Genomic DNA, 20,822 nt, shown 5'->3' on the forward strand with positions numbered 1-20,822 from the left:
TCACTAGCGAACAAAAGAAGAGTTGATTCAAGCCTTCGGAATCGATTCTTTTTGTAATCAAATCAAAGCCCTAAAGCGGACATTGGCAAGGTAACCATAGCAACAGCAGACAGTTCCTCTTGCTCGAGCGTTTTCCGTTGGAATTCTCAACAGAGCATCAACTGAACCTGAAAATCACCGTTATTAAAGGTTTGTCAAATGTACGTTTACAAATTACAAATCTGTTTAGAGTTTTGTTTTAAGAAGTCTTCAATATAATTGACGTCTGTCAGAGGATTCAAATTAAAATTTGTCGCGCTGGAGACAAACCAAAACAAATTGCGCAAAAAAAAAAAAAAAATCATAATTACATAACGTTTATCATCAAGTTGTGTACCACCAGCTGAAAAAACACTGTTATAATCAATCAAAATGCATTATTTGGGTAACACTTCACAATAATTCACTAACAATTAAATTAAACAGAAAAGCAAGCAAGTGCATGATTTGGCATGGCAGCCAATACAAATAATTAATAACCGTTTCCTTACCTAAATCCTGCGTTTGGACCAGGCTCGGTTGCGGTCACATCACTGTGCTTCTGAAATGATTATCTTGATCTATAATGTAGTAGTTAGCTATCTCTGTGTCATAGATGGTCGCTTGTCAAGCATGAGAAACAAGTTTTATTTAAATTCTGAATATATTATCGATGCAAAGAGCGCTCCCTTTAAATTTATTAAAAACTGTCACTCATTCATCACGATCTTACAAAGTTCCGTTTTAACCAATGAATGTGACCACACAATTTTTTATTTATTTATTTTTTTAATGCTGTTACAAGCATGATATAACTCGGCGCTGGACAAAAAGCGGTGAGTGCGTGGATTCCAACACCTCTGATTGGCCATTGCGTTGTAGAAATCAACAAACATGTCTGTGATTGGCTACTTTGCTCCCCTCTGCAAAAATGCATTGAAAGCAGAAGATACTCTGGATCGTTTGCCAAATCTATTTCGTTATGCTATTATTACGAAGAAAACCGATCCTAGACCAGGAGTTATGGGCAGCTTTTCCATCTTAAAGCAATCAGTTAGACTATTTTACACTATGAGTTATATTATTATACACGCTAAACTAATGGTAATACCTGGTAAGTATTATCTATAGATTTGATCAGTTGTTATGATTTGTAGTGTTGGGTGGTTTGCCTAACTCTTTCCGTCCTGTTTGATCAAATTGCATAAATCAGTTGGACAAAAATATAAACTTAACTATCAGTTCATTTCCATTCAGTTTATTTGCATTTTGTGTAAATAATCAAGTTTTAATAAAGTGAAGTGACCAGAGCATATAACTGAAAGACTGATATATGCTTTAGAGACTTCAAAAGATTCAAGAACTTTTAAAAATGCCACAAAACAGAGAAAATTGGCAGAACAGTATGAAATTAAGTGCAGAACTCGGACGTGTCAGAAAGTGTAGAAGCTTGTCGCTTCAGACTTTATTTCCAGTAAATGATTATGAAACAAGTGTCTATTGATTATTACAGGCTGTTATCGCAAACAGGAACATCACATTAGTTTTAAGAGCTGAAGGCTTCTTCCAAACAGCATGAGAAATACCACAACCGCTTTTTGGCACCTTGAGTCACAAGTGTCAAGAGTAAAAATAAGGCGATCTGTCCTGTGTGAGAGGATCGGGAGTCAAAATATATTATAAAGTCTTCAAAGAACTACAATCCAAATGTTTTTAAAATTACCAAACAAATTAATTACAAGCAATTTGTCAAATTAAATCCAAAAATGGAAAAATAGCACTGAAAAAATCTCTGAAAATAGATTATGTTTGAGTAAACATACAGGTAAACTAGAGCAAAAACCAGCCCACACCATTCAGATCGCATGCAACACAATGGTTTTTGGCATCATAACACACATTAAGTATTATAATTACTGTAAATCTGCAGATACATCCATCTGTATTATTTTGTGATAGAAAAGAGAGTTCTGTATTAATACAGCATGCTTACACTAACAGACGTATTAACGTATTAACCGTTTCACGGCTGTCTGTCGTATTTGTGCTGTGGTCAAAAATGCACAAAAATATCATCACAAATCATCAACACAGATTCCAACTATTCAAGCATTTCTCCAAATGAACATTTTGTGCAAGTATGGCAAGGCAACAAAACCGATTGGCAATATTAAATTAAGAAATACTCTAGTCTAGTCTGTATTTGGTCTAGTCCAGATACAGTAAGGTGCAGCTGTAGTATATTAAATAGATGTGCATCTTAGTTAATTTCTACCAAAATGCACAGCTAGATTTGGTAAGGGACGCACACAAAAAGAGTATTGGGGTTGTTAGGCGCTGTGTTTAGCTCCTGCATTGAGCAAACCGGCACGTCAGCGACAAGAGCTTAGACCGGACTCAAAAATATCTACAGCTGCTGTTCGAGGAGAGGAAGCCGGAAAGAAAATCTGAATAAGCGCTACACAAACAGGTCAGATCCCCGTATTAAAGCGTCACTGACTACACTGGGGGGAAAAAAAACATTTGTCATCTAACACGAAGTTAGTGCAGAAACTTCAACAGCGTCGAAACTCCCCGTCACTGGAAGGACTGATTGTCCTTCGGCGTTCAGTTTGGCAGTTCGTTCGGATGGATGGTGACCATTAGCCGGTCCTGTGGCTGCCGTCTCCGGTGCGCTGAGCTCGAGCGAGCACAGCCTCTTTGGACACACGCTTGGGCTCTCTGGCCAGACCCAGGAAACACATGGAGTCAATGAAACAGGTGGTCAGATTGAATTTGCAGCCGAACTCGCTGGTGGCGTAGTCGAAGGGAAACGTGTGGTGGTAGTTATGGAAGCCTTCGCCTGAGAAATAAAACCAGGAGACGATTAGTCAAACTGGAAATTAATCATCCATCCACAATCTAATAGAAGCCTAAAGGGTTTTTTTCTATTATACAAAATAAAAGAAATGATATACATTTATTTTGATGTCATTATATGTGTCTTACATATATAAAAGTTTTGTTTATATGTAATGGAAATATAATTTCTAATATTTGGCAAAAATATATTTATGCATCGTTTATATTTCTACTATATGTGTGTGTGTGTGTGTGTGTGTGTGAGAAGTTAAATACAATATTATATTTCACAAAAATTTTACCATAACATTTTCCTCCAAAATTATAATGATTGTATATCAGTATATAATTATTTTATACATCAAAAATATATTCTAAATATAATAGAAAAAATAACTTGTATAAAAATGTTTATACTAATATATATATATATATATATAATAGTTTTTTTCCATTAAGCAAAATTATTATATTATAATTTAACTTTTTTTTTTTATACATTTTTACATAAATTATAATTATATATCAAAATTGCAATTATGTATTTCTTACATCAAAAATATACTGTAAATGTAACTGAAATATAATTTCTAATATTTGGCTAAAATATATTTATACATTTTAATACAATATATTAGACATTCTAAATTGAGATCCTATTATACACACACACACACACACATTATATACAAATGCACATTTCCTCCAAAGCTACATCTTTGTTTCTTTTGCATTATAGCACTGAGCACTTCAGATTAAATGTTCTTGATTGCACAAAAACTTCAAAGAGCTAAAGCTTATTTTTTGGACAGTCTATTGGTAGTTAAAGTTAAACTCTCAACTTTGTCACATCACTGATTCTTACTGAAAAGAATCACCACTGGTTGTGTTGATGCTGCAAATGCCTCATTCCATCTCTTCCATCTTTATTTGATCCTCTAACTCTAGCACTCTATTCTAATTCTATTCTTAAAAAAACTTGCACTCTATTAATTTACTGGTTGTTTTCTTAAAAAAAAAAAAAAACTAATACTAGCTTTTCTAATCTTTTTGTATTCTATCTGTTTCTTTTTATTTATTATACAATAAAAAATTTTTTTAAAAACCTTGTTATGTGAACTGCGTTAGGCTGAGACTTGTTATAGCACTTGCATACCGTTGCTCTTTTGTTAATTTTGATTGCTTCCATTGTCCTCATTTGTAAGTCACTTTGGATAAAAGCATCTGCTAAATGACTAAATGTAATGTAAATGTAAATTTGACCCTCACAGGCTGTAAACCAGCTCAGACCAGCTCGCCGGTCTCACGTTGTCTATATGAGACGTACCTATAGCGCTGAAGGTGACGAATCTGTTCTCCCGGGGGTTGATGTTGCCGTCGTAGGGCCGGTTTCCCCACATGTGCGCGGCGCTATTGACCAGCCAGGTGGCGTTGAGCACAGTCGCGTATCTGAGGAGGGAAGGGACGAAATACGCCACCCACAGAGACTCGCCCCACATGTACCACGGCACGAACGTCGGCACGAAGAAGCACATCAGCAGCACAGACAGCTTGTAGTGCCTGAGACAATTAAATCAAACTCAGTTAAAACAGTTTATTCTGGCCAAAACCACCGTTTTGACTGACAAATGTGACCCTGGAGCACAAAAGCGGTCTCAATATTTAGATTTTTTCCCCCAGATTTTCAAATAGTTGTATCTCTATTCAGCTTTCGGATGATGTATCAATCTCAATTTCCAAAAATTGACCCTTATGACTGGTTTTGTGCTCCTGGGTCACATATGAAGTGATTTCAGACTTGCCTCCTCTGAAACATGACGACGTTATCGGCCTTCAGGTCGCTGAGATCCAGCTTGCGTCCCTTCTCGATGACATCCGGATGTTTGCGAACCAGCAGCCAGCCGATGTGAGAGAAGAAAAACCCTCGCACGGCGTTGTGAGGGTCCGCGTCCGTCTCAGAGTATTTGTGGTGAACGCGATGATCACGTGACCATTCGTAGATGTCATTCTACAGCAGGAGATGAAGAAGCACGTCATTTCTACACTACTAATGAAAAAGATTGCAGTTCCGCTTTGTGCCACTAGTAGCACACAAATTACACATTACATCTATGGAAGCCAATTTCTGCCACTAAAAAAAAATAATTAATTGTGACTTTTCTGACTTTTTCTAGCAATTCAAACTTCTATTCTCAGAATTGCAAGATGTAAACTTGCAATTGTGAGTTAAGTCAGGATTGTGAGATGCAATTACCTTTTTTATTTTTTATTCAGTGGTCGAAACAAGCTTCCAACCTAAGGTCTACGTTTTTGTTTGTTTTTTTGGCAGTGAATAGACGGAAGACATATGCACCAATAATAAACTTTATAGACGGGGATTAATCACTTTTTACAACTTTTACAGGTTCACTATCAGTCAAATGTTTAAACCAGGGTTATTATAGTTAACTAAAACAATAAAATAGATTTGGTACTTGATAAAATACAATAAACGTTGACCGATTTAAAATAAAATAGCTTATTTCAGCTAGTGCTAAGAAAACATTTCTTATTTTTGTTTAGTTTAAGTTATTAAATTAACTACAACAAAATAAATAATAAATACTATATAGACAAACTAACAAAAATTAAATTCAAAACACAACAATTATAATAAATAGTATCGCATTGATACTAAATTAAAAATGGTTTGAACACACATGACTGAATGTTTCTCGTGATCTTAAAAAGCTTCTGCTGAAATGTTTAGAATTGAGATGATCTTGTAGAAAAGAAGCTCAAATATAATTTCATTTGCATCACGTTTTAATCATTTCCAGATCTACATTTGTGCGATTTCAGAGTTTGCATGACTCTACCTGTATTCTGACATGTAAAAAATATTCAGAATAAAGAGTGAGACGAGTCTAAACTCTTGACAGAGTCTCTCAACTCTACACCAATCATGCAATCATGACCAATAAATCAAACTGTCTTGCAGATGAAGAGGTCTGAATGAAGAGGAGTTCGTTACCTGGAAAGCCATGGAGTTTCCTAAAGCGAGAAAGATCCGGAGAGGTAAAGATGCTTTATATGATCTGTGACTCCAGAGCCTGTGAACGCCTGCGGTGATGCCCAGAGCACTGAACAAGAAACACGCACAAACTACAAAAAACAAACATACACCATCCATTACATACAGATGCAAATGAGCTACTTGGACCCACAAAACATAACTTCAATTTTTAATACACATACAGGAAGTCTGAGTCACTCACAGTTCAATACACCTGGATTTTTTGCATCTTTAAACTCGTTTTTTAATGCATTTTTTAGCAAATGAGATGCATCTGATCACTAAGAGCACTAGTACTAGTGATGCTCTCAATTTGAATAAAATGTTTAGGCAAGTAAACCAGCTGTAAATATAAGCTAAATGTCAGAAGTGGTAGGTTTTACTATATTGAGGTCAGGTAACCATATTAGCACTGAAGATTCACTACTAGCCGATGAGATTTTAAAAATTAATAGAGTGAATAAAATTCATTTGCACTTGCATTTAGCCCTTTCATGTCATTAAAACTATTTGTGTGCATTAGACCATTTAAAAATGAGATTTAGAATTTTAATAACACAATAAAAGAGTTATGCACGCCTTCAGAAGTCTTTATATGCAGCTTGACGACCCTAGTCTCCATTCAGCTTTTTTTTTTTTTTTTTTTGGAAAAGTGCAGCGGGAACATTCTTCTAAATATCTCCTTTTGTGTTCCCCGTTAGTATAGCGGATAAATGATGACATAATGTTAATTTCCGCATGATTTATAGAGAGTTTATGCTTTTTAAAAAATAATAAAAAAAAAAAAAATTGCATGATAAAAAGTGCATGATACTTACACCAGATCCACGTGAGAGCACTTGCGGATGGTGCCAGGAAGAGACCATACAGAGCTCCGATATGCAGAAAACTCATGAGAATGACATTTCTCCACACTATGACGGTGGGAGGCTTAGGCCCTTCTTTCTCTTTATACGTATGATCAAACACGTCCTCCTCTGTCTCCCGTTCTGGATGCCATTTTGGAGATTTTATTTCCATGTCAGGCATGATGACCACTGCACAACACACACACGCATGTTTCCGTTATTATAACACATGAAAGCAACAGCGGATGCAACAGAAGCAGAGCAAAGCGGGAATAAAGTGGGTCAAGATCTGCGCGACGCGTCGCGGAAACACTCACCGATCTGATGCGCAGGCGGAAGGAAAGACGCGGCTTCGGTAAAGCAGTGATAAACCAAGTGCGTGCAGCTCAACGCAAACAGCTGCCGGTGATGCGCCACACAGTCGAGAACGCCAGAAATACTGCGCGGTGATTGGTCAAAGAGTTTGATGCCACCTTAAAGCGAGCGCTCCGATTGGCTGAGGGTTCATCTGATGTTCGCGTTCTCGTTATTCACACCAGCATCCCAGTACAACTAAACCTCACCGGAGCCGGTGCATTTATACGGTTAACCGCTCACCCCACCGGCGAGGAGTTCCTCAGTCGCAGCCAATCACCGCGAGCTCCTGCTGGCTTTGCCATAAACACTATTTCATAATTTCACGCATCGTTATTTTCAAATCTGATTTGTTCTTGGATTATTACATTATAAATATTGATATACTGATAACAGGACAGGAAATATACTAATTATAGTGATATCAGCTGAACTACAGTTACCTCAGGGATTTCGGAAATCACCTCCTTATAATTAAGGGACTTTATAGAATTATTGTCCCTTCAATAAAAAGAGTCTCTCATGGACAACAAATTAAAAAGAGTTTTATTTAAGCAAAAACACCTTCATTTTAGTGATTTGTTCAGACTCTTCATAAAAATTAACATGCTTGGAATTGATTCATTGATTTATTTTGTACCAAATTAGATCCAGTGCTTTTCATTTTTATATAATTTGTAATAATATATATTTTATATTAATTTGAAAAAATTAATAAATTAAATTATTATTTAATTACATGTGAATTGATTTGTTCAGATTTTTCGAATAAACGAATGGTTCAAACTGATTCATTATAATTTTTTTCAATGGTTTGTACGAATTATAAATGAATAATATATATATATATATATATATATATATATATATATTATCTAATCGTTTTGTTCCAGTTATAATTCCCCTTAAATTTATTTTTTTCCTAACTAAATTTAAATATAGTATAGTTAAACATTTCAAAACAATTAGTTTGACTAAAGATTAAATGCTTTAAATTATGTGAATCTTATCAAGGCGTCAGAGTAGCTTTACTGGTTAAATAAAACGCAGAAATGACTCTCTGTAAGACAACATACAGTATTTTATTAACTGTAATTCTCAATCAGTGCAACAGGAATCAGTCTCTACACGCTCTGATTTTCTCATGTTTGTGAGAAATTCCTCAGCTGTCTGAAGACTGATCGTCTCAGCCATGATTATTAAACTGTATTATTATTATTTCTGTGCTTTGAGATACATTTTATTCTCTTTTTGAAATCATAATTTGTCATGTTCTTCAACATCAGAGTTAAAAGTTGTCAAAACTTTAGTCAACTTTCCACACATGTGTCACACTTGTGATAAACTGATATGAAGAAGATACCGATGACTCCACAAGATCTGATCCAGATAATGATATTGACATGGCATGATGTTGAATGATATCATTCAAACCTTTGCTCTGATTTTGCCGTCATACATGCTGGAAACATCCACATTGCTTATTAACAACTGTTTGTGCTGCTTAATGTGTTTTTTTAAACTGTGATAAAGTACCATTGGTAAATGCAATTAAAAAGAGAAAGAAATTAATACTTTTATTCAGTAAAAAGACATTAAATTTATCAAAAGTGACAGTAAGACATTTGTAATGTTAAAAAAAAAAAAAAAATGCTGTTCTTTTGAATTTTTTATTCATCTGTGAATCCTGAAAAATAAAATATATCACGGTTTCCACAAAAATATTGTGCAGCACAACTGTTTTCAACATTGATAATAATCAGAAATGTTTGTTGAGCAGATTAGAATGATTTCTGAAGATCATGTGACACTGAAGACTGGAGTAATGATGCTGAAAATCACAGAAATAAATTACAGTTTAACAGATATTCACATAGAAAACAGCTGTTTTACATTGTTAAAATATGTCACAATTTTTAAAGTATTTTTGATCAAATAAATGCAGCCTTGGTGTACAGTAGAGACTTCTTTTAATAAAATTGAAAAAATCATAATTATTCCAAACCTTTGGCCACCAGTTTATAATTAAACATTTTTACACGTCATTTTTGTTTTGCTATATTAAAGAGTTCCATAGTGTTGGTGAAATAAAAGAGAGAGCAGTTATAATTCTATATTAATAATCAGAATCAGAAAGAGCTTTATTGCCAAGTATGCTTGCGCTTTAGTGTCACAAGCTTCCAGTACACAGAGACAACAACACACAGACAAGGATGAAAATAAAAATACACACATATGTAAATATAATAATTAGACAAAAATAGAAAAAATTAATTGAGAAAATAAAATAAATTGTATGTACAGTTGTGCTATAGATGATAGAATAGGAATGGAATAGAGTTGGAATGTACTAGAATGTAGGTGGTAACAAATAAAGAAGGTTCTTGCACATATCTGTATTGCACAATAAATCAAAAAGGAAGAAAAGCATATGCATGTAGGCTATCAAACACTCAGATAGAGTTTTAGACCTACAGTTAAAGTGTTAATAGTATTTTGTGATCACACACACACACCATTTCACCAACCTTTAAATGCAACACGTTATTTAGTCTTTGCATTCAGTCCATGGCAAAGGCAGCAGTTGAACTGTAGCGCCATCTACTGTGCGATTCTTGAAAGACAAAGATCATTAATAGCCTGCCTGATACTCTTCATTTTGGATCAAACATTTAAATGTGATTTTACATGCTTTTATATGTGTATATGATCAGCATCATGCGTCATGACACATTATTATTATTGTTAGACTGCCCAATGCATATTGATTATTATTTATTAAATGAATCTAATTTTATATCATTAGAAGAGGAAATTATATGTTATACAGATGTAGTGTATAATTTCGGAAATACATGCTATTTCCTTCTATTCACTTAATTTAAAAGGCAGCGTTATTCCGTATATTTATTTAGTGTTGAATTTAGAAACGTCATCATTACTCGCCTGGTGAGACTGTTATCCATAGAAATAGAAAAATATGGTGGAATGGATGTTGGTATTAAGGCAAATGTATAAGATGGGAGGGGTTATGGTCTAATTGGCCAGGTACAATAATTGCCATGATTCTTAACATTTACCAGCAAACAGACACAAATAAATAGACAATATGGGAGGGAATAAAAAGTAAAATAAAATAAAAATAAATAAATGTAAATAATAAATAAATTGAATACAATACCATAGAAACATAATAAAAAATAATGTTAAATAACACTCTATAAAGTCTAAATAAAGACAAAATAAACAAAGAAATTTTCATATTTTATTACTATTAAGGTTTGTCAAGTGCTGAATTCGGACTAGCATACTACACCTAATATTTCTGCAATATCTTTACATGGCAGAAACAGTAACTTCGGTTTGTTTGTATGCTATTCTGTCATTATAAAAAATAATTGTAAAAATAATTACGGATAACGAGCAGACAGCAGAGTCACGTGGCACGTGTTACATTTCTCGGCGTTGACCGGGATGAACCAATCACAGCCGTGTGTGATTAACTCAATACTTATAGCGATTGGTTGAGTAGATTTAAATTTGATTGTCAGTTAGGGATTATTTTAAATAATTATTTTAAATAATTATACCTTTTACCACATGAATATCAGCAACAAAACAACACACCTCGTGAGATTTAAACGGGTTTCAATGGAGATCTGCGTTTTGTGGGCCAACGAGCGCCACCTGCAGGAACCACACGACGCGGCGTCTCATAGGAAACCGTTATTATTATTATTAGCCGACAGCATTCGCAGCTCAATGGTGCGCTCTCCGTGTGTTGATTAAATCATCTGGCGTTTCTAAGTAGCTCAGTGATGGAGGTGAACCGGGATGAAGCGGAGCGATGCCTCGAGATCGCGATCGGAGCGCTGGAGAACGCGCAGCCGGAGAAAGCGCGCAGGTTCCTGGAGAAAGCGCAGCGGCTTTTCCCGACGCGCAGAGCCCAGGGTGAGCGCTCTGAACCCGGGCTAATCCAGGCCTGATCGCCTCGGTTAGCCTCCTACAGCACTCCACACACAGGAGCCGCGATACCGGATCGTATTTGTTGCTAAGTGAACGGTGTATTCATATATTCAGGGGAAAACGCGCGGCTCTGTGTTGTACCTGTGCGCGCGGTATATGCTAATGCAAATCTCTATAGATACCGCGCTGCTAAAACCCGCTGTTCTGTTATAAACACAGAGATGTGATTGTTTGTTAGTGTTTATTGTAGTATGTGAGTGTTGCTGTATCGTTATAGAACTGCTACACTGATGATGATGATGTAACTATTGCATACAGGTCAGATTGAGATGTCATGTTAATCTGGCCGTGTCTCAAATCCCAGTGAGCTGCCTCATTAGACAGCATATTAGGGCATGACGTTCACGTGCTGAAACGATGATGTTCCAAAATGTTGTTTAGGTCAGCCTCTCAGTAGTGCTGGATGTGCATATGATGACCATAGGTGCACTTGATGTAGGGAATTTACTAGGTTATGAGACGCATCCGATGTGGTAAAGTCCAGTGGTGCTGGAGTAGTTCACCAAAAAATGATAATATGCTGTAAATGTGGGCACCTGCAGGCCATCCAAGATTAGGATGAGTTTGTTTCTTCATCAGATTTGGAGGAATGTCTCAGCAATGGATGCTCTGCAGTGAATGGGTGCCGTCAGAATGAGAGTCTGATAAAAACATCACAATAATCCACAGCACTCCAGTCCATCAGTTAACATCTGGAGAAGACAAAAGCTGAGACAAATCCAGCATTAAGACGTTTGTAACTCAAATACGAGTCCATAATCCATAATAATGCATCTCCTGTCATCTCTCACATCAAAATCCAGCCACATATTTGTTGTTTGAGGAAATTATTATTATGGATTATGGACTGGTATTTTAGTTAAAAACATCTTCATGATGGATTTGTCTCAGCTTTTGTCTTCTCCAGATGTTAACTGATGGACTGGAGTGCTGTGGATTATTTTATCAGCTCTCATTCTGACGGCACCCATTCACTGCAGAGCATCCATCGCTGAGACACTGATGCAGCGACACATTTCTCTTAATCTTGGCTGGCCTGAGGGTGAGTAAACATTAAGCAAATTAAATTTTTGAGTGAACTATTCCTTTAAGTAGGCTGCTTATTTATATGGCACCCTAAAAAGGCTGCATGTTTCCAGAAGTAATGAGAGCTGTGCTGCTGTGTTGACTCGTGGGTTGTTTATCAGAGCTGCTGGCGTTTCTGGAGCAGAACGGCGAGGCGTCGTCTCAGAGCCACGCCGCAGGAGCCGCTGATGCCACAGAAGCTCGTCAGCGCAGGTCTGGGGTCAGCAGTAACGGAGCAGCACCTGTCGACTCCACTAAACCCTACACACCCGAGCAGGCCGAGGCCGTCAGAAGGTGTGTACAATGTTTTTACTTTACCAGTGTCTGCTTCTGTTTGATGGCAAAACATCTAGACTCATACGGTTGACTAAACGACCTCTGCCAGACAGTTCTTAAAGGAATCATAACCTACATTTGTATGGAGGACCACAAGTGTCACGGAAATAGTATTAGTTATCAATTAATGAAATGCTTTGTTACTATTTCTGTGACACTCGTGGTCCTCCACACATTTGTAGTCTTATTTTTCCACTTATAAAGCTAGTCAAGGTTTCTTGAACCAAAAGCAATCAATAGATGTGTTTTTAATTTTTTTAAATCTATTATTTATGTAGTGCTATTATAGTATTTACAAACGTTTTGAATAGGCTTTTATATTTATATTTTCTTTTTTTTTTTAAGTTAAGTTTAGTAAGTTTGTAATGTACTTATGTCATTTTTATTTGTGACCCTGGAGCACAAAACCCAGTCATATGGGTCAATTTTTTGAAAATGAGATTTATACATAATCCGAAAGCTGAATAAATCATTTGTTCGGATCGGACAATATTTGTCTGAGATACAACTATTTGAAAATCTGGAATCTGAGGGAGCAAAAAATATAAATACTGAGAAAATCACCTTTAAAGTTGTCCAAATGAAGTTCTTAGCAATGCATGTTACTAATCAAAAATGAAGTTTTGATATATTTACGGTAAGAAATTTACAACATATCTTCATGGAACATGATCTTTACTTAATATCCTAATGATTTTTGGCATAAAAGAAAAATCGATCATTATTGTTGGTTATTGCTACAAATATACCTGTGCTACTTATGACTGCTTTTGTGCTCCAGGGTCATGTATTTTTTTTAAATATTTCTATTTATTTAGTTTTATTTCAGAATAAGTTTTAGTAAATGTTAAATGTTTTGCATTTATTTATATTGAGCTTTACGTTTTTCTTTTCAAATTTAGTTTGGGTAATTTTAATACTCCAACTTACAGTAAATATATTATATAATTAAAGTTATCTTAGTATTATTTATATGCTGTTAAATAGTGTTCATTAGGTTTTATTTTTATATTTTCAGATTTAATTTTAGTTTTTAGTAATTTTGTAATGTGCTTCTGTCATCTTTTTATGTTTCTGTTTAGCCTTTTTTCCAGTTTTAGTTAATTTAGTACTTCGTCATAAACATATTTATTTCATAAGATCCAAATCAGTGTTATTTTAGTATTTCTATACTATTATAATATTTTAATTTTACTTGTTTTAGTAATTTTACACTGTGGTTTTGTGTTTTTTATTTTTACTTTTAAAAAATGTATATTTAACTATAATTTATTTCATTTTAGTACTTAAGTTTTTTTTTTTTTTTTTTAGTTTTTCATCTAATAAGTTTATTTTATTTCAGATTTATTTCAATTAACGAAAACTATTTGTATAACACTCTTAGTTAACAACTGATCCAGATACAGTCCTTTAAGAAGTTTGTTGTGTTTTTGGTTTGGCAGAATAAAGCAGTGCAAAAACTACTATGAGACTCTTGGCGTGCAGAAAGATGCTTCTGAAGACGACCTTAAGAAAGCCTACAGAAAACTGGCATTAAAGTTTCACCCTGATAAGAATCACGCTCCGGGTGCCACGGAGGCGTTTAAAGGTAAAGAGCGTCATACGCTTGCTTTGGCTGCAGTGCAGTCTATCTGCTGTAACAGTGTGTGTTCTTCATTAACATCTGGAACGTGAACAGTGTTGGTGTGACTCTTATTTTTTCTGTAATTTAATTACAGTTACCTCTTATGTAATTGAACTTAATACTGTGTATAGACTGTAGAACATTTATAGTGGATTTAACATCAAAATTTAAAAATATTGCATAAAATGCATGCTTTTTATGCACTCTTCTCACTTTAAATACTTTGGTGAGTTAATAAGAATATTGGTAACACTTTAGTGTCCAATTCTCACTATTAACTAGTTGGTTACTAGCATGAATATTACTAGATATTGGCTGTTTATTATTACTTAAAAAGCACATATTAATGTCTTATTCTGCAAGACCTTATTCTAAATCCTTAATCCTACCCAATTCTTAAATTTAACAACTATTTTACAAAGTATATCGTGGCAAAAAAAAAAACAGTTAATAGTGAGAATTGGACCCTAATCTAAAGTGTGACCAGAATAGTTTATTAAGTTACTTGAAAGAATTAAAAGAAGCGTTTCATGTCTATCTTTGTATCATTAAGTAATTAAATACTTTTTTGGAGAGAGTAATTTGTACAGTAATCTAATTACACTGTTGAAGATGTAGTTAAATACTTTTTTAGAGTAACGTGAATTATTTATTTGAGATGTAATGAAGTTGCAGGGCTCGCAAAATCGCTAGCCCGACGTCCCGGGGCTATTGTGTTTTCCAGTCGGGCTCCTTAAATACAGGTCCTTATAAACTCTTAAAGTGAGTTGTATCAAACTTAAGGCCATAAAAAGTTTTAAATACGTTAAATGGTATAAGAAATGTCTTAATTATAATTTCAAGAGGTCTTACAGTTGGGGACGGAAAGACAAGAGTCGCGAGACGGCAGGATTAAACTTCAAAAGGAAATGACATATGAGCACTGCACGTTTCAAGTCAAAACGCGGCGCGGCTGTCTTTATGGGAATGTATCTGAAGGGAACCGACTGTCCTCAGAAACGTGTCGTTGGCATTTTAATCTCATTTTACCTATAATTCCTGATAAAGCAGCGTTTCTGAGCGCGGAGCTGCTTTGTGTACAGCGTTTCCGGGGAAACCGCAATATTTCGGCGCTCCTAAAGCGCCACCTCGTGGCAGAGAATGAATTTGCATTTCCAATAAGCCTTTCTTACTGTTTATGGTCAGATCAATGCAAATATCAACTTTAATGTGCCTTCTAAAAATGTAAACAATTAAGACAGTAATATAATTTATAAGTTTTAAATTAACATAAGTTATATGCTTGATTTATCCCTTTTCATAAAAATGGTCTATAGCCTGAAATGCTATTGTATAAGATTTTTGTTTTTGTGGAAACCTGTATCTGAACTGTAAATCATGTAATTTTATGGCTCAATACTGTATGTTACCATTGTCCAGCCCCGCTCATTCTGTGCTCATTTTCCTCATGCAGCTCTTAAAATGGGTCATAAATTGCCTTAAATTATTTTTTTTAAATTCTGCAGATACCCTGTAAATAGTGAAATAAGATTCCTTCCTTCATATTTGTTGATATTTGTGTATTGAAAATATTTTTGATTGACATTTAAACTAGGGATGCAACGATACCATTTTTTCAGAACCGATCCAATCCTGAAAATTTTGAGTATCTGCCGATACCGATCCAATCCGATACCAGCGCAGTTTTTTTTTTTTTTAAATCGATGTAGAATTTCTATTCTTCTGTGTGTTGACCTGATCGTCACTCTTTTGTGTGTTAAACACAATCTACTACATAAAGATAACTTCAAAAAAATCCAAGGCACTCAAATAGTGTGAAAAAATTAAAAAGCACTATTCGAGTGCCTTGGATTTATGAGTTTTTTGACGATACGAAAGAATCCCACATCCAAAGAGCACCGATTAATGGACTTTTTACACCCCAGCAGCACTTTTTTTGCATAACTTTGAATATATAGAGAACTTCATTTTAATGAAAAATAACAAATGAAAAAATCATGATCATAATCTATGACAAAAATACTATTATAAACTAGGTTAGTGGATAATTTAGCAACAAAAGAAAAATAATGGGTGCACAATAATTTTATAAAACTTAGTGAAACATTTTTATTTACAAATAAAATGTAATAAATGTAGGACTAAATCTGGTAAAATGGGACACATTGCTCTTTGTATTGTATTGTATTGTAAAATACATTCATGAAAAAACAAGCAAATACATTTATATATTTATATACTATAATTAATTAAAATACATTTCTTTTAAATCTATAGCACAGTAATGAAGGCAGTAACATATGATAGATAGGACAGAACAAGAAAGACTATTAATAATCTTTCATTGCGCAAAAGAATAATAATACGAAAGGCTCCAATACAGAGCGGCACAAAGCGCTTATGCACATCCCGAGCGCAGAATGATGCGCTTGAAGCAGCATGGAGTCACAGCGCGCAGGCTGCGCAGACCTCCGAGTCTGCACAGAAAAGTTCAAAGTACAAAGGGAAAAGATATTGATGCGTAGTATATTAAATCTGTGCGTTAGTTCATTGAGCCTTTTCTTTTAACAGTTTTAGACCTCAGTTACTGTGCGCTCTCGGAGAGAGTTTGACTGTAGTAACCGAACACGCAGTTTGACGCTGAATGGAGGATGACAGACAGACGCAGCGGAGAGAAGAGTTTACTTGAACTTGAATTTAACAAATTAAATATTCATCTGTACCTCAGATTAAACTATGCAACAGCTTTAGAACACTTGAAATATTGTGCACGAGAACTTTATGGTGCTTTATAATGTTTTTGTGCCTTTCGTGGGGCTCAACAATAACACAATAGTATACGCACAATATCGGATTTGGATCGGTCTCTTCTGACCGATACCTGATCCGCTGAAAATGACCGTATCGGAGCCGATACCGATCCTGAGTATCGGATCGATGCATCCCTAATTTAAACTCCTATCTGATTTTCTATATTTTTAATTTGGGCTAGTTAAATTAATTTTCGGGCTACCAAAATCTGAAGGGTACCTGCCCGAAGGGCTACCAGGAATTTTGAAATTTTGCGAGCCCTGAGTTGTTGTGTGACTGTGTTTGTGCTGCAGCCATAGGAAACGCATATGCAGTTCTGTCTAATGTGGAAAAGAGACGGCAGTACGATCAGTTCGGAGAGGAGCGCAGCGGCTCGGGCCGATCCAGCCAGACCAACGACACACACTTCGAGGCCGATATTTCACCTGAGGATCTCTTCAACATGTTCTTCGGAGGAGGCTTCCCTTCTAGTGAGTCTGAGCGCGTGTTTGTGAGGCTGAAGGGCATCTTGGCTGATGAAAGCAGAAGCAGACAGGGTCTGAAGTTAACTGTGAACACTGAATTGAGAACATTTACTGGCTGTAAAACGGTATTTGCATTCAAAAGTTAAGTTTAAAATATAAATAAAGAAATTATATTTTGCAGAAATAACTTTTTTTTTTTTTTGCATTTTATTTTATTTTTTGCATTTTCATAAAAATATTTCATTACTATGGAAGCTTGTTTCCACCAAGTAATAAAAAAATAAAATGTATTAATTTTTTTTGCAATTCTTTTTATATTTCATAATTCTGAGAATTGCAAGATATAGACTCAGAATTGCAAGTTTTCAGAGATAAACTTGCAATTGTGAAGAAAAAAGTCTGAAAAGTTACCTTTTTTTTTGTGTGTGCTGTCAAACGATTAATCACGATTAATCGCATCCGAAATAAAAGTTTTTGTTTACATATGTATGTGTGCTGTGTATATTTATTATGTGTATATATAAATAAACACATGCACGTATATATTTCAGAGAAATGTTATGTTTATTTATGAAATATATTTATATATAAATATATATTGTATGTGTGTGTATTTATATATACATAATAAATATACACAGTACACACTTGTATTATGAAAACAAAACCTTTTATTTTGTATGCGATTAATCGTTTGACAGCACTCTTTTTTTTTTATTATTCTGTGGTGGTAACAAGCTTTCTTACATTACTGCAATACACTTGAATACAATGTTTTTGTTTTTCTGTGAAACACAACATTTATTATAACTTTCTCTTAGCAAATATATTATTACATATTTTTATCCTTAATTTTGGTGTGAAATATGACCTGGACACATACTTAAAGGTTTTCATAAGAGTCAAAGAACAACTTAAAGTTACTGGCAAACTATTAACTAAATCAAATAAGCATTATTGACTCATAAAAGCCAGTTTTTGAGGTTGTTGTGGAGGATTTATTTGGAGTAGCTGTTGTAGTCATCTGTGTCTCTCAGTGTATTTCAGAGCTCTTGCTGCACAGATGTCGCACACACAATCCCATGAGTCCCTGAGGCTCTGAATAAAGACATGACTGTGTTTTTTTCAGGTAATGTTCACATGTACAGTAATGGACGGATGCGCTTTAATCAGAATCATGCCGAGAGAGGAGAACACAGAGGGGTGAGGAACATCTTCAGACCCACGAGCTCTGTTCATTTGGGAGAGTTTTAAAGTGTGTTTTGGAGTAAATGTGAAAACGTTTTAATTTAAGATGTATGTCAGTGTATGGGGGAAAATGCTTTTTTTTCCTCATGTTTTCATCAATATCCTCTTAGCTTTTGTTGCAGATCACTTCAACAGTCCTGTGGAGTGACAAATGTATTTTATGTTTTCATATTACATAAGAAATATTTTTTATTACATACACATTATACACACAATTTATAATAATAATATTATTATTATTACATGGAAAGATAAATATAATACTTGCAATATTAAAATGACTGTTTTTGTGTTTTTGTAAATAGTTTTTAATATTAAAATTGTTAGTTGTAAAATTATATTTAATATATATAAAAAGTAAAATTATAATATAATTTAATTAATTAATAAAATTCTGTAAAATTATAATATTTGCAAAATTTTGTTATATATATTTTATATATAAAACAGTAAAATTATAATATATATATATATATATATATATATAATAAAATAAATTAACTAATAAAATTGTTTAAAATTATATTTGCTAAATTTTATATATATATATATATATATAATTGTTTTTTTTTCAATTATATACAGAATAAAAACAATTTTAATTAATTAATGAAACTGTATAAAATATAGCATTTATAAAATTCTATTAATTAAATTAATTTACAAAATTCACTTAAAGTACCATGGCTTCTAAAGTTGCAACAGTTTTACATGCTGTAGCTGTGTTCTCTGAATGAAACAGCAGAGGGCGGCAATGAGACGTTTATGAGTAGATCAGACTGTGCTGGAGAATTATGGAGAGTTATGATGACTGATTAATATGATTGTGTGTGTGTTTGTGTGTTTAGGGCGGTCTTGCTCTTCTCATGCAGTTGATGCCCATCCTCATCCTCGTCATCGTCTCAGCGCTCAGTCAGATGATGGTGACCAACCCACCCTACAGTCTCAGCTTCAGACCGTGAGTCTCTCTCTCTTCTCGTATCTCTCTCTTTATCTGTATCTCTCTCTGTCGCTCTCTTTTTATCTACTTTCACACTTTAAACAGCACAGTTGCTCTTCCAGTAGTGACATTTGCACATTCAGATATCTTAAGCACACAAACGCTCTTGTTATCCGAATCAATAGATTACATAAAGTTCTACAGCAGGTACGTGGAGTATTTACTTCATTATCTACACAGGAACAAAGCATAATTTTATTTATATAGCACATTTCAAACAATGGAAATACAAAGTGGTTTACATGAAAAAGAAATGATTAAAAGAAAATTAATAAGTGATGAATGAAATGGAAAAAAAAATTACATTTAAATTATAAAGCCAGTCACTTTCATTCTACTAATTAAGTGCATTTATATTGATATATATCTTTATTTATTTATACATGCATATTATATATACATATGAAGTCTACAACTCAAAATAAAATTATTAGAAGAAATGCATTTTTTTTTTTTATGTATATGTAATAAATAAGTATATATGTTTAGAGTATATTCTGTGGGGTCTGGGGAAAAAAAAAATTATATATATATATAACTTTTTTTTTTTTTTTCAGGTTGTGGACAAATTTTTGGCCACAAATGAGTGACATATGACTCTTGATTTTTATTTACATGTTCCAAAGAACATCTGCTGCTTGAAGGAAACCTGACCTTTTGTCACATGATCAAAGCCACTTACGTTACATCTGACGAGTGACCTACAAATCTGAAATGCTGCTTCATTTAATGTCAGAACTTTTATTTCTTGTACTTGTGAGTACATATAACCAAGTATAAGTGCTCTGCTACACTATTTTCAAGTTTGTATCATTATTAGTTTCATTAAGTAAGCAAGCATCAGTATTTTTATTGGTCTGCTGTATTGATCGCTGATGCTGCTGAGCCGCCGGTCCGTGCCGTGAGCCGCCCGATCAATAACGGTTCTTACGCTGCGATGAACCGCTTCGGACCGGTCGGGTTCTGGACCCTGATCAGATTCTGTGATTCCAGAGATAGTTTTTGGACCAGTTTTGTAAATGTGTTTTGTTTTGTTTTTTTAACCAAAATGGTTATGAAAGTTTTCTGAACTGAATCTGAAAATAGTTTATTTAATAATCAGTTAATCAAATTTATTTAATAGTTAACACTC

The 20,822-nt window shown here is 34.3% G+C and overlaps 2 protein-coding genes across 4 annotated transcripts in view; one reads left to right on the plus strand and one right to left on the minus strand.

Moving 5' to 3' along the window:
* Positions 1-1,449: 1,449 nt before the first annotated feature.
* scd (stearoyl-CoA desaturase (delta-9-desaturase)) lies at positions 1,450-7,322 on the minus strand. The gene is made up of 6 exons (XM_058794165.1): positions 7,080-7,322; positions 6,733-6,951; positions 5,873-6,003; positions 4,662-4,867; positions 4,187-4,419; positions 1,450-2,860 (listed from the first exon to the last, which is right to left on the minus strand). The coding sequence occupies exons 2-6, from the start codon at positions 6,941-6,943 to the stop codon at positions 2,661-2,663; spliced, it is 981 nt and encodes a 326-aa protein (XP_058650148.1). The 5' UTR covers positions 6,944-6,951; positions 7,080-7,322; the 3' UTR covers positions 1,450-2,660.
* Positions 7,323-10,783: 3,461 nt separating this feature from the next.
* Positions 10,784-20,822, plus strand: part of dnajb12b (DnaJ heat shock protein family (Hsp40) member B12b) — a 17,183-nt gene continuing 7,144 nt past the window's right edge. The window contains exons 1-7 of one of the 3 annotated variants that reach the window (XM_058794022.1): positions 10,784-11,067; positions 12,330-12,501; positions 13,986-14,131; positions 17,272-17,448; positions 18,572-18,645; positions 19,539-19,648; positions 20,248-20,380. In XM_058794022.1, coding sequence (XP_058650005.1) covers positions 10,935-11,067; positions 12,330-12,501; positions 13,986-14,131; positions 17,272-17,448; positions 18,572-18,645; positions 19,539-19,648; positions 20,248-20,287 — 852 coding nt within the window. In that variant the 5' untranslated portion in view covers positions 10,784-10,934 and the 3' untranslated portion in view covers positions 20,288-20,380. Of the gene's footprint in view, positions 11,068-12,329; positions 12,502-13,985; positions 14,132-17,271; positions 17,449-18,571; positions 18,646-19,538; positions 19,649-20,247; positions 20,447-20,822 lie in introns of those variants that run through there. The other 2 variants (XR_009273717.1, XM_058794021.1) reach the window with 2 other exon arrangements.

Source organism: Onychostoma macrolepis, chromosome 12 (assembly GCF_012432095.1).
Source record: "Onychostoma macrolepis isolate SWU-2019 chromosome 12, ASM1243209v1, whole genome shotgun sequence".
NCBI classification, from domain to species: Eukaryota; Metazoa; Chordata; class Actinopteri; order Cypriniformes; family Cyprinidae; genus Onychostoma; species Onychostoma macrolepis.

Excerpts from the sequence above, each read along its gene's own strand:
- scd (XM_058794165.1), bottom strand. The coding sequence starts at position 6,943 with ATGCCTGACATGGAAATAAAATCTCCAAAATGGCATCCAGAACGGGAG. Across the intron at positions 6,004-6,732 it reads TGCTCTCACGTGGATCTGGT|TTTGTGCGTGTTTCTTGTTC; the intron begins GTAAGTATCATG and ends TGTTTTTTGTAG. Across the intron at positions 4,420-4,661 it reads GTCGTCATGTTTCAGAGGAG|GCACTACAAGCTGTCTGTGC; the intron begins GCAAGTCTGAAA and ends TAATTGTCTCAG.